This window comes from Microtus oregoni, unplaced genomic scaffold (assembly GCF_018167655.1).
Source record: "Microtus oregoni isolate MIOR12 unplaced genomic scaffold, Mior012 000001F_ref0000356, whole genome shotgun sequence".
Lineage (NCBI taxonomy): Eukaryota > Metazoa > Chordata > Mammalia > Rodentia > Cricetidae > Microtus > Microtus oregoni.
In genome coordinates this window covers 67851226-67870052 of record NW_024543060.1, presented here as the reverse complement: position 1 = coordinate 67870052, position 18827 = coordinate 67851226, and the positions used below count along the sequence as shown (strand labels likewise).

Below are 18827 nucleotides of genomic sequence, written 5' to 3'. Positions count from 1 at the left end.
GCTGGTTAAGTACCGCACTGGAGGTCATCCTCATCAGATTCTTTCAGTTGTGACCGCTGAGAATTGTAATAGCAACCTGTCTCTAAAATATGCTTGCTGGTGTAAGGGTGCAATGAATGTTAGACAAGAAATCAACTGCTTTTTCTGATTGGATTTCATGAGACGGAACCTAGACCTGTACTGTTAATGAGGTCAAGAGCCCGAGACTAGCTACGTCATGGCCCCCAAAGAAAGACTAAACACTATTATTCTTCTAAATGAACACCTCTAGAAAATGACTTCTAATGACATATTACTCTACCCAGCGATGAGCACATCCCTCAGTCCTCATCAGAGAGACTTCTTGAAGTAGATGTTAATTAGCACAGAGACACACAACTGAATATTATGTAGAGTGTTCAGCTCTGAATAGAATGTTTTTGTTTGTTGGTTTGTTTGTTTTGTTTTTGCCACATTTCTTCCCAATAGGTTCAGGATCTATGCAGAAGAGGGGGTAGAGAGAGTGTAAGGGTCAGACGTGATGGTGGTTTTAAGGAGACAGACGCAAAAGGGCAGATACCTGTATGAATTCACAGAGACAATAAAAGCATGCATGAGACTTGCTCAAGAAGGACACAATCCTGGCAGTGTAGGGGCAGTGTAGGAGGGGAGGTGGGTACAGACTCCTAGCCCTAGCCAGAAGCTGTTCACAAATGATAGCAACTGGCAAAGGGGAAATCGGTTTTCTTTGATGGAGTGATTCTGAGTGTATCAACAACTTTCCAGGCAGAATCCATGCTCACAGGCACTAGTCCAACACAAATCAGACTCCGTGCTTTTTAGTGGAATTTTCTCTTCTTTTTGTTTTTTTAGAGAAAGAAAGAACATGAAATGGGATATGAAGGGAGGCAGGATGGCCTGGGACTAGGGGATAGAAATGAATATGGTAAAAATACACTGTATGAAATTCTCCAAGAATAAATTAAAAATGATGGTTGGTATAAATGTACTTGTAAAGGGAGAATAAAGGGACAGGAAATACCATAAGGGAGTCAATTAAGAAACAAGGAAAACGCAATGGTCATAAAATCACCATCAGAAGGCCTCCTTAGTCATCAGTGGACTCTAGTTCTTGCTCTCTGACTTGCTGACTACCACCTGCTAACGTGGGTCCTTGTCTTCATTGGTAAATATTAGCTTGATTGGGAAGAAGGGTAATGAGGCTTGTAACTCTAAACTTTTATTAACAGATGCTATATCGTGTCTCTATATATGCCTGCATTGAAGATAGTCAATTGCATAGGTTATTGTCTACTGAACAAAGAATTTTATTCTTTTTAAAAATTGCATTAGAATAATTTTATACAGGAGTCAAAGCATGTAAGAAGAGCAGACTGGTGAGGAGCTGGCCTGGATTTCAACCTTGTGACCGCAATCTATCAGGAATCAGTAACTTTATCTTAACAGTTTGGACTGAGATGGCTTTTGTGGTCTTTTAGGCAGCAGAGATTGCATGTCTCCTCCTCAACTGCTCAGTGTACTCCCAATTCCTTTAACAAGCCCCTTGACCTTATTTCCACTGCAAACTTAATGAGTAGTACTAAAAATTCTGCTACAGGTTGCAGACCTGTGGTTCAACCATGCATGCAGAAAAGCAATGACACTTCAAGGTCGCTCGGTTTTGGAGAACCCAGACATTTCTTTGTTAGTGTATGAAAAGGTCAGAAACATCTAGAAAAATCTTCCAAGGCCAACTTTGTCTGGTATGTTATCAGGGCTGCCCTCAGCATATTGATCTAATGACACATCTTTGATTTTTTGAGGCCTCTATGTATATCTCTTTCTGTTTTAATCTTGAGAGACAAGAGTTTTCCCTACACTAAAGTAAAATGTGTTTTACATTTTATGTGTTGGCCATGGTCCAAATTAAATAATCTGGTAAAGTCATTAAAGGAATTTAAGACTTTGAATACTGTTCACCATTGTTTCTTTTCTCTGGGTAAGCCTTACTACCTATTTTTTTTATAAGGTTTGAGTTTAAAAATATTGATTAATATATACTATCATTGCTAAATTTCACATTTTGTCAAATGTTCTGCTGTTGTTTATCTTTGCAAACTTCCATCTTCCTCAGAAATCCTGAATGTATATTTGACGATTAGTGAGTTATACCTTTCTTTCTTGGTCCAAAATAGAGTTCAGGAGTCAAATCCAGGAGTATTTTAGGGGTATCTTATCTTTAAACCATAATGGAAAAAAACACATGATTGGAATTAAACCATGTGAAATATTTTTTTTCTCCTAGCAGAGGTGGCATCTTGTCTAAAGACTAAGAGTGTAATTGTCTGGTTATCAATAAACTATTTTAGCCAGATAAATGGAGTTTATGGAATTACATTTTATCTTTGTACGCTAACATTCCTTTTTTCCTCCTCGTTTCTGCAGATATGTGGTACATTGATCCTGGCACTAGCGATATATGTGAGAGTCAGCAAGGATGGCAAAGAGGTAAATACAGACACACGACACAACTCTATCTTCATAATGAAGAGCAACAGCAACACTAATGACAAGTAGTGAATGTTCTGTACCAATTTTCTTAAGTGTCTCACTTGCCATTCGTGATGTTTTATGGGTTTAAAGTTTAAGCCATGAAAATTGCTTGTTATGTGTCTTGCATGAAACAGTCCTCCTGGAGAGCTGAGAGGGGGTGTTACTGTTAGAGAAACATCCATTTTCATGAAGGAAAAGCAGTTTCTCTGGCAGGGGTAGAGAGAGCTGTCATTCCAAACTACCCAAAAATGTTAAGAGTTAATCAATCCAATTGGCCTGGTCAATCACTTGGTCAATCCTAAGGCCAAGCTCTCAAGAAGGCTGCTTTACCATAAGCCATGTTAAAAATACAGGATGAGTTAGGTGGTGGTGGTGGTGCATGCCTTTAATCCCAGCACTCGGGAGGCAAAGGCAGGTGGATCTCTGTGAGTTTGAGGCCAACCTGGTCTGCAGAGCGAGTTCCAGGACAGGCTCCAAAGTTACAGATAAACCCAATCTCAAAAGAACCAAAGCAAATAAGAGGTGATTAAAAAGGGAAAATAAACAGCTTTAATGTTTTCGTATGGGGAAAAAAAGAACCACAAATAAAAATGCAGGAGGAATTATATCCTTAAATGAGATAACATATTTTTCCTTCCCAGAGTCCCAGCATTCTGTAGTTGATAATGCAGAACAAGCATTTGGCATGATGCTCACGACACTGCCATCCCTAGGCTGCTTTTGCCACATGGGTATTTGTCTGACCTCCATGGCTGATCTTGTCAATGGAACTCTAATACCACTGCTTCCTTTCTTCCTCTTAGCTGTCTTCCTCCTCCAGAAAGCCGCCAAGATTTATAGCTCATCTGCTTAGGGTTTTTTTTTTTTGTTTTTTTTTTTTTTTGTTTTTTTGTTTTTTAAATTTAAGCTCAGCAGGAGACCAGGGTTCGATTCCCCAACGGGGAGCCAAAAATAAATAAATAAATAAATTTAAGCTCAAATAAAATTGTCTTTGAGCTTTTTTCTGTGCCCATTCTTAAATTATTTATCAATGAGACTGAAAACCCTGAGAGGTGATCCCAGTTTCCCTGATAACATGTGTCACCCCAGTTGGGGCAATCCCCTAAATTCTGGTAACATTATTTTGGCACTAGAAAGCCTTCAGCACAAGGAGATGTGGGAAGGGGTCAGAGTAGAATCTTGCATCCTTCATCACTGAAGGCCAGGCTAATGAGCTGCTTGGAGACATAGAGCATCTTTCTTCCCCACCTAGAACAACATCTATAGTACATTCTGATTATGATGTAGCTGATCCCAAGCTGGCTGGTCCAGTATGAAATACGATGAAACGTTTCCTTGGAGACGAAAGTGCCTCTAGATTTCAAGGACAGCCCAGTACAAGGATAGCTGCTGTTTACCTTTTACAACCAGAATTAGAGGCAATCGCTTCAACCTGTGGCTGCCATGCTAGTCTGGCTCAGGTGGTGGTCAGCTTCTTGATCACGCAAGCAGTTAATAAAGCCAACTTCCTCACACTCTGTACGTTTTCATCCCAGGGACAAGGTTCTTCTTATCAACATGTTCCCAGGTCTGGAAGTTTAGTTTATAGGCACAGTTCCAGCCCCAGCCATTGGACTCAACACCTGCTATTTCTTTTCCAAGCTAAAGTGTTACAAATGTGCAAAAAACTGAGGAAAGGGGAAGTGTGTAAATTGGTTATTGTTTCAGATTTATCAAAAATAACTCCATGCTGGCTCCATTTCTCCACTCCCTTATTTCCATTCTCCTCTTCCCTCTCAATTCAAAGGGTGGCCCCCCACCCCCTCCCCTGGCTTTACTGTTCTTAGCACCTACAGAGCAGTTTGCTCACCCTTGGTTGTGAGGGCAGGTATCAGGCTCTTACAGGGTCACACCTATTGCTAGGGCCTTGTCAAAGGTTCTGCACCAATAATTTTCCTCCCTTAAGAAGAATTCCGATGTCTACTGAATGCTATAAAGACAATATTAAGCCAGCAGTGAAGACAATGCTCTAAAATCATTTAAATTGCTATTATATCATGGCGCAACTAACTGCCTTGGGGCATGGCTTACTGGAAAGAAGGATTAAAAGGAAACTGGCAGCTGGTTTGTTTTGTTTTCCAATATAGACAGCTTTTCCAGAAAGATTCATTCCCCCTTCATTCTCTCCCTCCTTCCCTTCATCCCTCTCTCCCTTCTTCCTTCTCATCCCTCTTTCCCTCTTTCTAGCTCCCCCTCTCTCTATTTTTTTAAAAATCCTTCTCATTTTGATTGTTTGGATGGGAATGTGCTATACATTTTTCTCCCCACTCCCCTTCTTTCCTCCCCTCTCCCCTTCCATTCTCCCACCCCCTGTCCTCCCCTTCCATTCTCCCACCCCCTGTCCTCCCCACTCCCAATTTACTCAGGAGATCTTGTCCAACACCCCCCCCCCATGACTTTTTTTCTATCCCAAGGGAGTCCAGAGAATCCCTGAGGTAGGCATTTGCTACTTCCTCAATTCTGTACTTCACCAGCTGATTAAGCTGGGAGGGGCTGGGTGGAGCAGGTCAGCTTGCCTCCGAGCTCATTAGAATTCCATTCATTATTTATTCCGATAAATGTGGCTCTAAATTCCTGATGGCCCCACGATCTGGTGTTCCGGAGGAAGAGGAAGTGGGTTTTAATGGTGCACGTAATCTGTCTGACTTTGAGGCTCATAATTTTGCAAAAAGGAAAAGGGACTACCAACCATCACTTTGTGGGTACTTTGGAAGTTTGAAGATGTGTGCACAGCCTTAATTTTATCCTCTTATTCGATTTCTAGTGGATGTTTTCTTACTCCCAGTGTTTCTGTTAAGCAAATTTGGTGTTTAGTCTGTTAAGAAATGACACATATTGAACACATTAAAAGAGAGCCGTTGTCCTTGAGAGAATGATTCTGACTTCACATCTGGGACCGAAATGGACTGCAAGGACCCAACAGCGCTGTTAGTCACATTCAGAGCCCTGTGCCTTCAGCCTCCTACCCAGAACAAAAGTCAGTACCAGGGCAACCAGCCTCAGTGAGGCGAAGTTGGCTTGCTGTGTGTTTAACTGCAGTTAGTGGTAAAGAATCAAGGCCGAGTTGCGAGCTGCATTTTATTCCTGGGAAAATAGAACTAGTAGTTTACAAGGGCCAACATGAGAACAAACACAGAAAAGAATGGCAGGAAGGCTAATGTGTCGTGGAAGGGTACGTTCTGAGGACAGACTTCAACAGTTTCCAAGACAAAAAACACGGGCACCACCCTTTTTCAGGACATTTCTTCCAATCTAAAGAAGATCCCGCAGCCTCCTCTTTCAGACTCGCCAGCCCTTCTTTAGAATTTCTCCCCTTTTAAGAAACACGTGGACTCTGTTTATATGGGACAGCTTTAGAAAGCTTACTGGGTTCCTGCTAGAACAAACATCTGGCTCAGATTTCTAGTTTGTTCTTCAGTAAGAATAGGCATTTGTTGGGCTGAGTTGAGACAGTGGCTGGTAGTGGGTCAGCACACAGCTTTCTTTCTGCCCGGTCCCTGGCAGTGGGTGGCCTCACCAGAGACCTTAATTACTGCCCATGGGGGTGTCAGCTTGCACTACTGAAGCTCCCTGTGTAGACCGTCCATCTATTTATTATCTCTATGTCCGCCCTGAGTTCTAGTAACCTTGCTTTCTGTTTAGATGTCATAGCATGTCCAGATGACCAGGTGGAGCTGTCTTCCCAAAGCTGTGTTCTTGACATATCTGTTTTGTCCCTGACCTTGTACCTACTTGTTAACAACAAGATTTTTCTGATTTTAATAATTCTCTAATCCAGCTGGGTATGGTGGTGGTGCATGCCTTTAACCCCAGCACTTGAGAGACAGAGGCAGGTCGATCTGGGAGTTCAAGACCAGCCTGGTCTACAGAACAATTCCAGGACAGCCAGAGCTCTTATACAGAGAAACCCTGCCTCAAAAGATCAAAATACATAAAATTAAATAAGAATTTTGTAATCCTTTTAAGGTATTTTTTTTATCAATTCTTTGTGGATTTCATACATTTGTACAAGGTATTTTGATTATATTCATCCCCCACTCCTGTCCTAATCCCAGATCCACTCAGTCTACCCCTTCCAAAATTTGTGTCTTTAATTTTGTTGTTGTTGTAATAACCCACCAGACCCAATTTGGGTTGCCCATATACTCAAGGATGTGGGGTCTTCCACCAGAGCAGAGGATTCCATCTACCAGGACCTACAACCTTCAAGAAAAGTAATTATCCCTCCGGAGAAATCTGGCTCCAATCTTAACAACAAAACAAACACACACACACAAACAAAAATCTCTCTCCAAATTTCATGAAAAAATATTTATAGCATAAGAAGGCTTTAAACTTGTAAATCTAGACACTGTGTGTAAGCAAATGTTTTACAGACAAAGGAGGCTTTGGGAATCACAGAGCCAGCCTATTCCCCTTTCACAAATCGAGAATGGGCCCACAGGCTGAGGTTAGCTTACTGTCCTGCAGTTACACGCTTGTTAAATATCGTAGTCCTTTTAAGGTATTTTTTTTTATCAATTCTCTGTGGATTTCATACATAGATTATGGTTCTTCGTATTTAGGTTTTCATAATTTCAATACACGCCTTCATATTGACTATTGAACAAACACTTCCCATAGGTTATGCCTGGATTTCAAACGACTTCAAAACAGATGGATCACTATTGGCATGCTATTTTTACATTGATTTGGTAAGGGAGGTGACCTCTGGGTAGTCTGGGGGATGACAGAATTCAGAGTCTTTATCTGTCGTTGAAGACAGCCGAGCACCTAGAGGTTCCAGGTGACATGGTGGGGGGCAGTATGGAGCACACATGTGTAACGTGGGGGCAAGATCTCCATCTTTAGCTGGAATCGACTCCTGCGCATGAGTGGAGGAGGACGGTGGTATCTGTGTTTGGGGTGCTATGAGATTAATGGACAAGCGGATACTTGTGTTGCACGAGGAAGAACTGAATTATGCGGATGGGTAACTCAACCACTGTAAAGAGACCTAATGCATTTTTCTCAACATCCCACAACAATTTGACAATCTGGTAAAATTCAAGTCTCTGGGTTTAGTCCTTCTGGGAATGAGAAGATAAGAGTTGATATGGACTACCAGGAACTGAGTTTATTGTATACTTACTAAGATGCAGGAGCGTGTTCCTTAACCCTGAACTCTTTCCTGGTATGCCTTTTCAGCCAGTTCCTGCCTTCTTGCCTGTTTTGCTCAAAGGCAAACTGCTTTAATTGTTATCACCACAGCTTTGCCTGTTCTTCACCTCCCTGAGATGGTTCTCGCAGCATTTGCTCTATCATGCATGCCTTCTTCAGCTAACAAGATTCTGGTGCTTCCTCATGCTGTAAGCAATAATTAGGTTGTCATAAATCAAAGCCTTTGCCACGCTACTCTACGTGTCCAATAAACAACGTGTGAACCAAAGAGCCCCTCTAAAGACTAAAGGTGCTTTTCGTTTTCAGCTTTTAGAAACAACTTTAAAAGGGCCATTACCGTTCCTCCAATTCAACATCAACTGCTTCATTCTAGAATTACCCTAGACTTAACACGACTCAGGAAGGTGGCATTTTGGCAGAATGTGAGCGCTGCCAGGGCAGAGACCTTCTATAGGTTAGACCACAGAAGCTTCTCAGGGTCTCAGAACTTCCATAGGTTAGACCACAAATGCTTCCCAGGGTCTCAGAACAGAGCCTGGCCCCTGGTGGGTACTCAAGGGATATTTGGAAAACGAGAAAAAAAAATATCAAGGCTAGAAATTCACACCCCCATTCTCTTCTGTTTCTAGATCGTCGCTTCTGGAGGTTATGGCACGGACCCCTTCATTGCTGTAAATATCTTGATCGCGGTGGGGGCCATCATCATGGTCCTGGGCTTCCTGGGATGCTGTGGTGCCGTGAAAGAAAGCCGCTGCATGCTTCTCTTGGTGGGTTCCAGACCAATCCCAGCATCCACCCTCCAGACCCCTGGGGTTGTCTGTAACCGGGATCTGCAAAAGACTTGACAAGCTTGATGAAACCCTAATTTATTCTAGAGAATTTGTATATGGTAGATACTATGGCTTAGGTTTTGGATTACCTCGGTTTAAATTTGAGGGGACTTTAAGATTTAGAGTCGAAAAGAAGATACATCTTAATCAGTCATGCGTCCACTCATTCGGTCATTTTATCCAAGCAACGTGAGCATGTTTCCGTGTCAGACACTGTGCTAACGGGTACGGAACCCATTGTGGGAGGAATCATAAGTGAAAGTGTATTACAGTGAAAGTGGCCACAGAGAAGAAGGGTGGCGATGGGGAAGGGAGCTTTCAAGCCAGAGACAGAAGTGAAGAGTCCCTCTGCCTCCGGGAGGGTTGCTGTGGTCACCCGGAAGAGAGCCTGGGATCCAGGGCTGCTGGGAGTGAGGAATGGGAGTGTCCTGGGTGTGGCTGGAGGGAGTGGAGTCGGTTCCCAGTAATGATAGGAGATATTTGTGTGGGCTGTAAAGTCCACAATGTGCTAACGAAATTGCAATGGAGATACTCAGATCTGTGACCTAGGATTTTCCAGCAGGGTGCACTGGACAGGGATACCTCTTAAGCATTCACGTTTTAATTAATGCACTAGAGAGTAATGAACAGATCTTGTCAAGCTGTTAGAAAATAGAGTATTTGTTGGGTCCCAGTTAGAATGAACCTAAACTTGTTTCAGAAATGTATGCATGTCTGAGAGTAATAATGGTGTTTAGCTGTTTGCTCTGAGGAAAGGCAGACACATATTTAATGGGACTCTAGGAACATCTCCTGTGAGAAGATTTTGTGTACTGAGGCCTTCTTTGCCATTTGGGAAATTTAATTACCCGAGAAGCTTGTTTTAAAAGCAGACTGGTATCTGGCTTCCATCCTCCAGGAAGAGTTCAGGATTTACACAGGAAAGAAGGTTCCACATGGTTCCCACAGTGAAGATACTGTTTAGAGGGCAGCTTCGAGCGCGTGTCTGTGTGTATGTGTGTGTGTGTGTGTGTGTGTGTGTGTGTGTGTTCGCCTTGACTTAAACAGGAATGGAGAAACAGTACTGAGATTTCAAACCTGCTTCCCTTTAATATGAGAGAACCGACAATGGTCTTCCCAACGAGATTTAACAGCAATCACTTTCCATGATCTTTTTTTTTTTTTTTTTTTTTTTGAGGCAGTTGTTTCTTGGTAGCAATAGAGTATATTTGTCGTTCCATTCCAACACAATGGTGCATAAAGGGAGACTAAGGCTGATACTTCTGGCTGCCAGGGTCACGTGACACTGCCATGCTGTTGGTAGTTACTGGCTCCTCTGAGAATAACGCATCCCTGTCTTGTCTTTCAGTTTTTTATCGGCTTGCTCCTGATTCTGTTTTTGCAAGTGGCAGCAGGTATCCTGGGGGCTACTTTCAAATCTGAGGTAAGTTCACAGATGATGTTTGACTGTTGGAAAGACCTAAAACATTGAAATTCTGAATAATTATATATATATTTTATTTTCAATTTCAGTCTAGCCGCCTTCTGAATGAAACGCTTCATGAAAATGCAAAACTTTTGACTCAATCAACTGAGGAGGCAAAACAATTCCAGGACGCCATGATTTCATTTCAAGCAGAGGTAATTAGCATTTCTTGGCCACTTGGAAATTTGAATATAATTCTTCAATGTTTAACTTTAAAATTAAAAAAAAAAACAAATGGCAAAAGAAATAAGAAGGAAAGGAAAGGCCTTGACTGCTCCCAGGCACGGTGGAGGAGAAAGTTTGTTGTAGATATACGGGAGACTGTAGGCACAGACGGGACATCTGGGAGAGTACAGAGTGGACATAACCAGCCTGAGCTGAGCTATATGGGAGAGGGGGAAGGAAAAGGGAGAGGGGGACCAGAGGTAGCAGCCAAAAGGTCAAAAGTACAAAAGGGAATAGTGACCAAAATGTCTGGCTTATATAGGGAAAAGCCTCTGGGAGAAGGGCACCCCAGGCTCTGGGTGGGAGAGTTCAGGGCAGAGGGCAGGGTATTCCAGCCATTCCCTGTTACAGGTAGGGACTGAGGAATGCTGGGGGAAACTGTTGGCCAGGTCTGTTTAGATATGCTAGATAATCACCTCAGTCATTTGTCCCAAAGTTTGGGACTCAACAAAAAGTTGCTATTACTATCAATTTTAAAATGATATGTGTGCAGTGTTTTGCTGCTGGTATGTCTGAGCACCACATGCGTTCCTGGTGCCCGCAGAGGCCAGAAGAGGGCGTTGGATCCCCTGGAACTGGAGTTATGGGTGGTGGTGAGCTGCCTGGTGGTTGCTGGGAATAAAACCCAGGGCCTCTGGAAGAGCAGCCAGTGTTCTTGACCACTGAGTCATCTCTTCAGTAAACTATTTAATTTTTTAAAATGTTGGATTCTGTGGCGATACATTCTCCACTTTGCAGTTTCTGACTGATGGATTATTATTTGACAATGTAATAAGAAAAAAGTATCTGTAACAGTTTCCAGTCTCTTAGGATTTAATTTAATTTAGAAGATAGGTTAAGAAGATAGGCCTGCAATAAATAAAGCTTTTATGGGAGAAACCAATAATTATTTTAATATTTGCAATCTAAAAGAGTAGAATGTTAAGGAGTCTACCTCCTTCTCTTCCTCCCTCTACATGAAGCTAACACTTCATGCTCCTTACAGTCTTGTGAAACAGTGTTTTAGTTTTTGTATTGGTATAATTAAATGCCTGAGACTAAGTATTTTAGACATAAAAGATTTTTATTTGCTTGTTTATTGAGGGTTTTGTTTGTTGGTTTGTCTGGTTGTTGATTTTAGACAGGGTCTCACTATGTAATCTTCTCTGTCCTGGAACTCATTAAGGAGATGAGCCTGGCCTGGAACTCACAAAGATCCCCCTGCTTCTGCCACTCCTCCATCCCCAGTGCTGGGATTAAAGGTGTGCACCACCACACCAGGAAGAAAAGAGGTTCATTTTGCTCCCAGCTCTGGAGGTTAAAGCACAGCACACCTGCTCAGTTCTGTCAGGGCCACACGGAAGAGGGAGGAAACACAGAAGGGACCATTTCAGACAGGAAGCGAGGGTCTAGGAAGGAGGAAGTCCTGTTCCTTTGATGCTGGGTCTTGCTCCTGTCATTCTGTGTGCTCAGATTCTTAAAATTTCTTTAGAAAGTTTGCTTTATAATTAGCGTACAAAGTTGCACAGTATTTACGGTGGCTTTCAGTGTGTCATTTTCGTACATGCCTTGTTTTACTCAATTCCCATCCTCCCCTCTTCCCCACTCCCACCACTTCTGCCCTTCAGGCCCTAGTAGTCCCTCTCCAGGTTCACACTGCAGGCACCTATCACCCTCCCCACCCTTCCTTAAAACCTCTCTCCCCCTCTCATGGTAACCCGTGCTCCTAGGAACTAACTCCATCCTGCAAACCCACCCACCCACTCTTCACAGCCAGCAACAATTGGTTTAAAAAGAGTGATTCCTTTTGGCCCAGTTCCCACCTCGGAAAGGTTCTCTAATGCACAACACAAGATTGTAGAGCATAAAACCAAAACAGATGGTGACATCATGTCCATGCATGCTGTTGTTGAGAGGAGGCTGAGAAGTGACAAATGAAGGGAGAGCAATTTGAGTCCAGATCTAGAGGACCTCATCTTTTATTGAGGCTGCTAGCCTTTCCTCTGCGCTCTCTCTCTCTCTCTCTCTCTCTCTCTCTCTCTCTCTCTCTCATAGAAGGTAAAATTCAATGGAAACATTAAGGCTCTTCGATTATCTGGTTCCTTCCCAGTCTTTACTTCTGAAGGAAGCTGTGTCAGACCAGGTTTGTGTGGTCAAGGTCTGTTGAGAACCCCTCTCTTCCTGACATTATATTGTCCCACATCCTTCGAGGGCGCTTCCTGCTTTTCTTCCCCTCTGTAAATGCATATGCTTTCAATCATGATGAATTTTATTTTTTGTCCAAGGCTTCCTAGCCACATTTTTAGATTTTAGAAATCTCATCATATTATCTTCATGTAGTATTCACCATAGGTGTGGCTTGGCATAGACATTTTTATAAGGATGTAGTTGGGCTGGATTTTACAGGTTATTTATCCTGATTTTTTCATTGGTTGAAATATTTTACATTTACCCTCTGTCATTTAAGTATTGAACTGAATATCTACCCATTTTTGCTCATCCACTTCTGCTTGTCTGATAATCAGTGTGTTCTTTTTCAGTTTGAAAAAAACCCAGCAACTATCTCCCTAGGATTCATATTATTTATGCTTAAATATTTCTGGATCTCTTAGGAAAGAAAGTCTATGGGTGCCTGTAAACACAGTGGCTTTTTCTTTGAAAATAGCTGATGTTTGATTCCCAAAGTTTGCTTTTCAAGCCCAAACACCCTTGATTTCTTAAACTACTTATCAGATGGCATTGTTTCCCCTGATTGCTTACTGGTTCCTATTTGGACAGGTTCCAGATTACAAAAATTCTCCTTACAACATTGTTTGCAAGAACAGAAATCTGTTGTGAGCCAGCCCCCGTCTAAATTCCTGTGTGAGGTGCTGTTTTTCCTAACTTCCCGTGACTGTATCCTTTGCTTGCCCACACCCCTCCTACATGATTTCCCTTCTAGAGCACAAATTACTTCAAGCTGATGACAAGAGGAAAACGGGCAGCCTCAGTCCTCTTGTGGTACATACAGAGCAATCTTGGTCCTTTCTAGGAACCTGCCTGGGACAAAAGATCATAGAGATCCAACAGGATTCTGGGACAGGTGCTGAGCCACATCCACTGCCCATTTCCAGGGACTCGAGGCCTCTGTGCCAACGGTGGCTTATTAACTGTGCTGTGTGTTGTCTGTTTTGGATGCTCTCCTTTTGTACAGAAATCCTATGCATAGAAGTCCCTGGGCTCTTAGAGCCGTATTGCTTCATTGTCCACCCTGAACCTACTTGATCTGTATATTCATTTGGCTTTCTTTGTTTTAATTACATTTCCTTGGCGGGGAGGGGGGAGTCCTATTTCAAACTCTGCTGCACCTGTACACACACTACATGTGGACAGAAGTTGTAGATGTTGCCTGGCTTTCTGTGGGGTTCAGGGAATTTCCATACAAGCTCTCTCTAGATACGATAGATACGATAGAGCATGTCCCTCTAGGATTCTTGGTTAGTATTTACGTAAGGGTGATGTGTCATCATCAGCTCTGGTCTTTTACATCCAGCTGTCAAATTAGAGTTTGTTCTCCTTAGCTCCCCTACTGCAGGTCAGAGAGTAGATACCGTGGCCAACTTTAGCCTTTCTGTCTCCTCCCCTTCTCCTTGACGTTTCTATGCCTCTAATCATCAGGTGTGTATGGGATTCCTATTCTACTTTATACATCAAGTCCCCTCTGCTTATTACTAGTCAAAATTACAGAATTGAAAAGAATAAGTGATTTGTCATCTCTGTCATAGGAACATGAAGGAGGTTGTTTGAAGGAAGCCCTCCTTGTTAATATTGAGCTTGAAACTAAGTAAAATTTCAGCTCATAAGAATATCGAGTCACGTGTTTGTACTACTCAGTCTTTGAAACAAAAGCCCAAGTCCTTATATTTGCCTCAACTGAACGTGTTAGTTTAAACTCATCATTTGAACTCTCTTTGCTACATCACTTTTCTACAGTGTCTGACACTTGCTTTCCCCATGTCTTTCTAAATTATTGATGATAATACTGGAGTGATCATGTTCCCTTGAGAGCATAGCAGAGGCAATCATAGGCAGCGAAAACAAAATTATGGTAGCTAATGCACTTTAAAAAGCAGATTCTAGCCGGGCGGTGGTGGCGCACGCCTTTAATCCCAGCACTTGGGAGGCAGAGGCAGGCGGATCTCTGTGAGTTCGAGGCCAGCCTGGTCTACAAGAGCTAGTTCCAGGACAGGAACCAAAAGCTACAGAGAAACCCTGTCTCAAAAAAATCAAAAAAAAAAAAAAAAGCAGATTCTATACGCTGAGCACTGGGGCTATTACTTCATATGGATTTTCTTATTTTTATCTTTGCAATCAATCTGGTGCTTAGGTGCCATGAGCAGCACCTGAACCTTCGGCAGCATGGACTTTAATTATGAACACTATGGCCACCCAACTACAGCCACTGAATGAAAGTTTATTTCCAATTTTTTAGTTTTCATTTTTTTATTGATATTTACTGAGCTCTACATTTTTCTCTGTTCCCCTCCTTGCTTCTCCCTTCCCCCTTCAACCCTCCCCCAAGGTCTCCATGCTCCCAATTTTACTCAGGAGATCTTGTCTTTTTATACTTTCTACTTCCCATATAGATTAGATCTATGTAAGTCTCTCTTAGTGTCCTCATTGTTGTCTAAGTTCTCTGGAATTGTTGTCTGTAGGCTGGTTTTCTTTGCTTTGTGTTTAAAAAAACCACCTATGAGTGAGTACATGCGATAATTGTCTTTCTGTGTCTGTGTTACATCATTCAAAATAATGTTTCTAGCTCCATCTATTTTCCTGAAATTTTCAAGATGTCCTTAATTTTTTCTGCTGTGTAGTACTCCATTGTGTAAATGTACCACATTTTCCTTATCCGTTCTTTGGTCAAGGGGCATCTAGGTTGTTTCCAGGTTCTGGCTATGACAAACAAAGCTGCTATGATCATAGTTGAGCACATGTCCTTGTGGCATGATTGAGCATCCTTTGGATATATACCCAAAAGTGGTATTACTGGGTCTTGAGGAAGGTTATTTCCTAATTTTCTGAAAAATCGCCACCTTATTTTTTTTTTGAGATTTTGTTTGTTTGTTTTTCTCTTTTCTTTTTTTCTATTTAAAAATAGATTTTTCTCTCATACAATACATCCCAAAGAAAGGGTCTAAGTTCCCTTCCCTTAGAGCCCAGGGAATCCCACAGAAGAGGAGGCGGAAAGATCGTTAAGAGTCAGAGGGAATGGAGGACAAGGCCCTCTAAACTAAGCAACACACTTTCGAGCTCACAGAAACTGAAGCCCCAAGCACAGGGCCTACATGGGTCTATGTGGGTCTACACTAGGTTCATATATAAAAGCTCTCTGACTTCTACAATCTTTCCTCCCAATCTTCTCAGGGGTTCTCCAGTTTCTGAGGAGACAGACCTAATGGAGACCTCCAATTTAGACTCTTTCTCAGCATAATATCTAGTTATGGGTACCTGCTCCCATTTTCTGCTCAAGGAAGCCTCTCTGATGATGGTTGGACAAGGCACAGGTCTATGAGTATAGCAGACTATCATTAGGAATTATTTCTTTGTTTGTTTGTTTTCTGGTTGTTATTTCTATTTGGTTCTACTCCAGGTTCCTGGGCTATTATTCAGTCTCTGGTTCCTGGCCATCCTGGTCCAGGCAGTGTAAGGAAGTCTTGGGCTCCCTCTCCTGGTGTAGGACTCAAGTTAAACCAGACATTGGTTGTTTTTTCAACACAGGGTTTCTCCATGTAGCCCTGGCTGTCCTGGAACTCAGTCTGTAGACCAGGCTGGCCTCAAATTCTGCCTCCCAAGTGTGAGATTAAAGGCATGTGCTCAGGCATTTTGTTTCATTGGTTTGTTTGTTTATGAGTCCGTGTCTCACAATGTCGCCTCAACTGTCCTCGAGCTGGCCATATAAATAGATCAACTGTGAACTCACAGATGCCGGCCTGATTCTGCTTCCTGAGTGCTGGGATTATATTCACACCTGAAAGATCAACCAGTATTTGCTGTTGTTGTTTACTGATTTTTCCCAGCGTGTTCTTTCTAGCAGACGAGTGAGGAGAGGGTGGAGAGAATTGCTTTCTCTTCTTCACCGATAATGTTCCGTTCCAAGTCAGGTTTGCTTCTTTGCCTCCCTGGAGCATCACCTCTCTTGCTTTACTAAGTGTAGTCTAGGCTTTCATCTCTATGACAGTTTCCTGAAAGGCTGATCCTTGATTTGTGCTCATGTTCCTATTTTAAAGATCTCTATGAAAATTCAATCCCAGGGAAGTTCTGAAATTCTTCGGTCTTGGAAATGTCTCTGCTCCAGAGATCCTGGGATAGAAATTTTATTTTGATAATTACTCAAAAAATTTGAAATATGTGCATATATACATACATATACACACATATATTTAAATCGAGAACTTGACTTCTTTTTGTGAAGCTGGGATGCATAGCTCAGAGTCTACCCTTTCTCTTGTCATTAAAACTAAAAGTTGAGAACCTTTTTTAAAAAAAAACTTATTCTAATTTCTTCAGACTTTTACTATCTTGGTCATTGTTCTTTGTGTTGCTCTTCAGACAAAACTGAAACATTCTTTCCGTTCTATAAACAGATTTTATTTTTATTTTAATTATGTGTATGTGTGCTCTGTATGGGTAAGGCGATATGTCATATCTTAGCACAAGGAGTACTGCAGGGCTGGCTCAGTGGTTAAGAGCACTCGCTACTCTTTCAGGGTGCCAGCTCAACTCGGAGTTCTGTTCTCAAGGTCCATGTCAGCTGGCTCATAACTGGCCATAACTCTCTTAATACAGTTCCAACAGATCCTATGCCCTCTTCTGGCTTCCCAGAGCATATGACTGGCATATTTTTGCACACACACACAAACACACACACACACACACACACACACACACACACTTAACACACAATACATAAACCAAATCAAATCTATATTTTAGCGAAAGGCGAATCTTTGTAATCACGTTTAGAAGAACAGTTCAGTGTATGACAGTGTTTCTGGTTATGCTAATGACTGCTTTTCCTTCTGCTTCTCTTTTCACAGTTTAAATGCTGTGGCTTGGTTGAGGGAGCTCAAGACTGGGGACAAAATTTTAAATACGCTCAAGAGTCATGCGAATGTCCCAATACGACAGAATATCAGTGTTCTCCTTATCAAGGATTTAATGTTAACAATCAGGTGAGAATAAGATCCATTTTGGCACAGTAAGTAGTTCTGCTATATTTTTTTTTCACAATGACAGTCTCTGTAAAAACTTAAAAGACAGCAAGCATTGGGGAACTCTGATATGAAAATACAGCAATTACCCAAATGTAAAACTAATCTTTAGTAAATATAAAAGACATGTACCCCTCACCACAAGGTTTTTCCTAAGCTGTTCATTCTGCCTGGAAAGGCTTAGTACACACATGACAATTGTCATTGACGTCTAACTTTTTTTTACTGCTATTCTTTGGAGACTTCTCTATATCAGTTATACCACTGTAAGGTCAAAAAGGCTCCAATATCCTTTAAGCAATTATCTGGCCATGAGAGACCCAAAATGCTATGGCAAACCACAACAGATTAGAGTCTATGATACCCAAAGACATTATAATACCCAAAGTTATTTCCCACCTAGCAATATTTTTGTTTACCAATGTTGATGTCATTAATAAATGAAATAATAATAATAATTGTAGGGAAACAATTCTCCCCTCTGAACGACTGACCTTTATCTCTGGAGGTAATGAGACTCTGCCCTGAAGCAGTGTTGGGGCAGCCCATATTTACAGTGATTCACAGGAGAGGAAGTTGTCAGATTGCAATATTACTGCGTCATTTCATTGTCAAAACTAATCGCAATTAAATTTTTGTATTCTTACCTTTATATCTGATTCTCTCCTGCATACTTAAACTTAGCCACATACTGTTTCCAAGGTAGAATGTAAATCTGTCTGGTACAGGTTAATGTGGCTATCACTTAGGACGAGGAGGAATTCATAGGCTCTGTTGACACGGATGCTTATTGCCTATGAAAGACTCGGTAGAAAGATGTTTTTCCCTACGATACATTCTGAAAAGCCCTCATAAAAAGATATTTCCTGAAAGTTCACACATAATTCAGTTGAGTATAAGCCAACAACTGTCCTACTACCGTAAAAGGATGGTTATAAATTCGTTGAATACTTCCATCTGCCGTGTGTCATTTGCAAGTCTGGAAAAACAGGAAATCTGCAATGACCATTATTCTGGTTTCCTTTAATTTTCTTCCCTCTCTTTTGCCAAGATCATTTTATTTTCTTGGGTGCAGCAGGGGCAGGCATAATGAAGGCGAACCAATAGATGTAGTCGTCCATCTCCCTCTTGACCCTAACTGACATGATAATCCCGATTGTTTTCTGTTTTGGATTAGAAATGACAACGGGAGAAATCCATTACATTAAGGAATGGACTGGGGGAAAGACCTGTCCAGCCTTAGGGAGATCTTTCACTTCTTCTAGCTAATAGCATGATTTGGTCAGTCTTTATATAAATGAGTGTCACAGGGATGACAGAGTTCATGACAATATGAATTGTGTTATG

At 41.8% G+C, this 18827-nt stretch overlaps 1 protein-coding gene across 1 annotated transcript in view; it reads left to right on the top strand.

The window, feature by feature from the left end:
• The window catches only part of Tspan8 (tetraspanin 8), a 31061-nt gene that overhangs the window by 7136 nt on the left and 5098 nt on the right, over positions 1–18827 (top strand). Inside the window, exons 2-6 of the mRNA XM_041671715.1 lie at positions 2425–2487; positions 8361–8498; positions 9910–9984; positions 10074–10181; positions 17307–17441. Of these exons, the coding sequence (XP_041527649.1) occupies positions 2425–2487; positions 8361–8498; positions 9910–9984; positions 10074–10181; positions 17307–17441 (519 nt within the window). The remainder of the gene's footprint in view (positions 1–2424; positions 2488–8360; positions 8499–9909; positions 9985–10073; positions 10182–17306; positions 17442–18827) is intronic.